This window comes from Bubalus bubalis, chromosome X (assembly GCF_019923935.1).
Source record: "Bubalus bubalis isolate 160015118507 breed Murrah chromosome X, NDDB_SH_1, whole genome shotgun sequence".
Classification (NCBI taxonomy): Eukaryota; Metazoa; Chordata; class Mammalia; order Artiodactyla; family Bovidae; genus Bubalus; species Bubalus bubalis.
In genome coordinates, this window is record NC_059181.1 from 67817657 (window position 1) to 67820718 (window position 3062).

The 3062-nt window shown below is 42.8% G+C and overlaps 1 protein-coding gene across 1 annotated transcript; it reads right to left on the reverse strand.

Moving 5' to 3' along the window:
- Positions 1 to 1208: 1208 nt before the first annotated feature.
- LOC112582026 (histone H2B type 1-C/E/F/G/I-like) lies at positions 1209 to 2613 on the reverse strand. The gene is made up of 2 exons (XM_044936480.1): positions 2590 to 2613; positions 1209 to 1490 (listed from the first exon to the last, which is right to left on the reverse strand). The coding sequence occupies exons 1-2, from the start codon at positions 2611 to 2613 to the stop codon at positions 1209 to 1211; spliced, it is 306 nt and encodes a 101-aa protein (XP_044792415.1).
- Positions 2614 to 3062: the final 449 nt, after the last annotated feature.

The following is a 3062-nucleotide window of genomic DNA, read 5'->3' on the forward strand; positions in this document are numbered from 1 at the left end:
TATATATATATTGTTCAGTTGCTAGTCATGTCCAACTATACATATTCCTTTTCAGATTCTTTTCCCTTATAGGTTATTATAAAATATTGTATAGTTCCCTGTGCTATACAGTAGGTCCTTGTTGGTGATCTATTTTATATATAGTACTGTGTATATGTTAATCTCAAACTCCTAATTTATCCTCCCCCACTTACCCTTTGGTAATCATAAGCTTGTTCCTATGTCTGTGGGTTTATTTCTTATACTTAAATAAAAAGTTTTTAAAAATTAAAAATAAATAAAATAAAACTCCTTAAGCCCAGCTAAAGTAAATCCCAGCCTCATTGTCAGAAATGATCCATCATCAGACAAATGGATAAGAAAGCTGTGGTAGACATACACAATGGAGTATTACTCAGCCATTAAAAAGAATACATTTGAATCAGTTCTAATGAGGTGGATGAAACTGGAGCTTATTACACAGAGTGAAGTAAGCCAGAAAGAAAAATACCAATACAGTATACTAATTCATATATATAGAATTTAGAAAGATGGTAACAATAACCCTGTATATGAGACAACAAAAGAGACACAGATGTATAGAACAGTCTTATGGACTCTGTGGGAGAGGGCGAGGGTGGAATGATTTGGGAGAATGGCATTGAAACATGTATATTATCATATGTGAAATGAACCGCCAGTCCAGGTTCGATGCAGGATACAGGATGCTCGGGGCCTTGCACTGGGATGACCCAGAGGGATGGTATGGGGAGGGAGGTGGGAGGGAGGTTCAGGATGGGGAACACGTGTATACCCATGGTGGATTCATGTTGATGTATGGCAAAACCAATACAATATTGTAAAGTAAAAAAAGAAAGAAAGAAATGATGGAGCCCAGAGGTGTGATTGCAGGACATTTGGGATGGGATTCAGAGGATCAGACTCTCTTTAGAAAAGGAGCTACCACAAACAGGACATGAGTCTCTTCCCTGGAATAGTCTTGCCAAATCATTGTAGCTGATTTGTAGCTTTCCACAGAGACTTCCCCGGAAAGAAAAGTGCTGGACTGAGTGAAGTGAAGTGAAGTGAAGTCGCTCAGTCATGTCCAACTCTTAGTGACCCCATGGACTACAGCCCACCAGGCCCTCCGTCCCTGGGATTTTCCAGGCAAGAGTACTGGAGTGGGGTGCCACTGCCTTCTCCGTTAACAGCAGCTAGATATATTATATTTACTTGGAGCTGGTATACTTGGTGACAGCCTTAGTGCCCTCGGACATGGCATGCTTGGCCAGCTCCCCAGGTAGCAGCAAGCACACGGCAGTCTGGATCTCCCTGGATGTGATAGTCGAGCGCTTGTTGTAATGCACCAGGCATGATGCCTCGCCAGCGATGCGCTCGAAAATGTGGTTGACGAAGGAGTTCATGATTCCCATGGCCTTGGACAACATGCCGGTGTCCAGATGGACTTGCTTCAGCACCTTGTACACATACACGGAGTAGCTCTTCAGTAGCTGGACTGAAGGCTGGACCAAATAGCTCCACTTGCTCTACATTTGTCTGTTGATGTTGTTTTTAGCACTAGAATCTTACCCAGAGCAGCTAGTATCAATGGTTTCTGGGTATGCTCTTTGCAGAAAGGGCAGGATAACAGGATTACACTTTACTGTCACTTGAGTGGGTTTGGGTGTGAGACATGCTATATCAACCAGTGGGAAGGAGGAAGACATTAGTAGCAGGTGAGATGAGAACTAGGAGTCACCATCCTGACCACTTAGGCTGGGCCCTGAGGGAGGAAGCAGTGGAACAGGACAACGCAACTTGGCTAAAGGGCATGTGGATCTCTGGTGTCTGTTAGGTGCAGAATGTAGTGTCTCAGAGGGCAGGCAGGCTCAGGAGCCACCCCTCCCAATCACAGCTAGAGAAATAGGCAACAGATAGCAATCCTCCAAATTAGACAGATGGTAGAAGTGAGTTCATTCACAGCTGAACCTCAGCCACTGGTAAGAGAGGACAGGAAAAAAGCATTCAACCTCCAGAGGAAGAACTTGACCAGAGCCAGGTAGGGAATTAAGGTCCCAAACTAAGGTCCAAAGCGGGCCTTAGTCCAAACAGAGAGCCAGAACCCAGGCAAATGAACTGAGCCACACAGTGGGAAATAAAGAATGGCTGTCATAAGAGGGCTTCAAGGTACTTGGGTCTTTCTTGTGGCTCACTCCAGTCATCAGAGGGCTGGGGCAGCTGAAGTCGCCCATTCAAGAATGGCTCGGGGCAGGGGGACTAGAAAAGCCTGGGGGAAGGCAGAGGCTTGTAGTCTTCTTGAGCAAATAACAATTCCACCATTAGGGTCATCCTTTGTGGGCCAGTAATTTACCTTGGATTTCTTAGTCAGCTTCTCTGAAAATGCTGCATCCACTTTACCAGCTTTACTGAGATATACTTCACATATCATACAGTTCACCTATTTAAAGTGTATGATTCACTGTGTTTTAGTATATGCCCAGTGATAGCCACAAATTGCCCACTTTTTAAATTAAATTTTTATTTTGAGATAATTGTAAATTCATGTATAGTAGTAAGAAATAAAACAAAGAGATCTTTTGTACACTTTACCCAGTTTCCCCTCAACAGTAGCATCCCGTAAAACTGTAGAACCATATCACAAGCAGAACATTGACATTGGTACAATCTACCCATCTTTTTCAGATTTCTCCAGTTTTATTTGTATTTATTTGTATGTGTGTTTCATTCTATGCTATTTTATCACCTGTGTAGGTTCATGTATCCACCACCACAGTCAAGACACTGAATGGTTCCATCACCACAAGAATCCCTCAGGTAGCCCTCATCCCTCTCACTGACCTCACTCCCCCTTCCTTCTCTAAACCCTGGCCACCACTAACCTATTCTCTATTTTTACAACTTTGTCATTTCAAGAATGCTATATAAATGGAATTATACAGTATGCAACCATTGGTGAATGACTTTTTTTTACTCAGCCTAATTCCCTTGAGATTTATCCAAGTTGTTGTGTGTTGGATAGCTCATTCCTTTTTATCTTGCACTCACTTTTAAGTCATGGAAAT

Coding starts and splice junctions, on each gene's coding strand:
- LOC112582026 (XM_044936480.1), bottom strand. CDS start 2,613: ATGCTACTGTTGAGGGGAAACTGG. Junction 1,491..2,589: donor TACTGTTGAGGGGAAACTGG/GTAAAGTGTACA, acceptor CCTTCAGTCCAG/CTACTGAAGAGCTACTCCGT.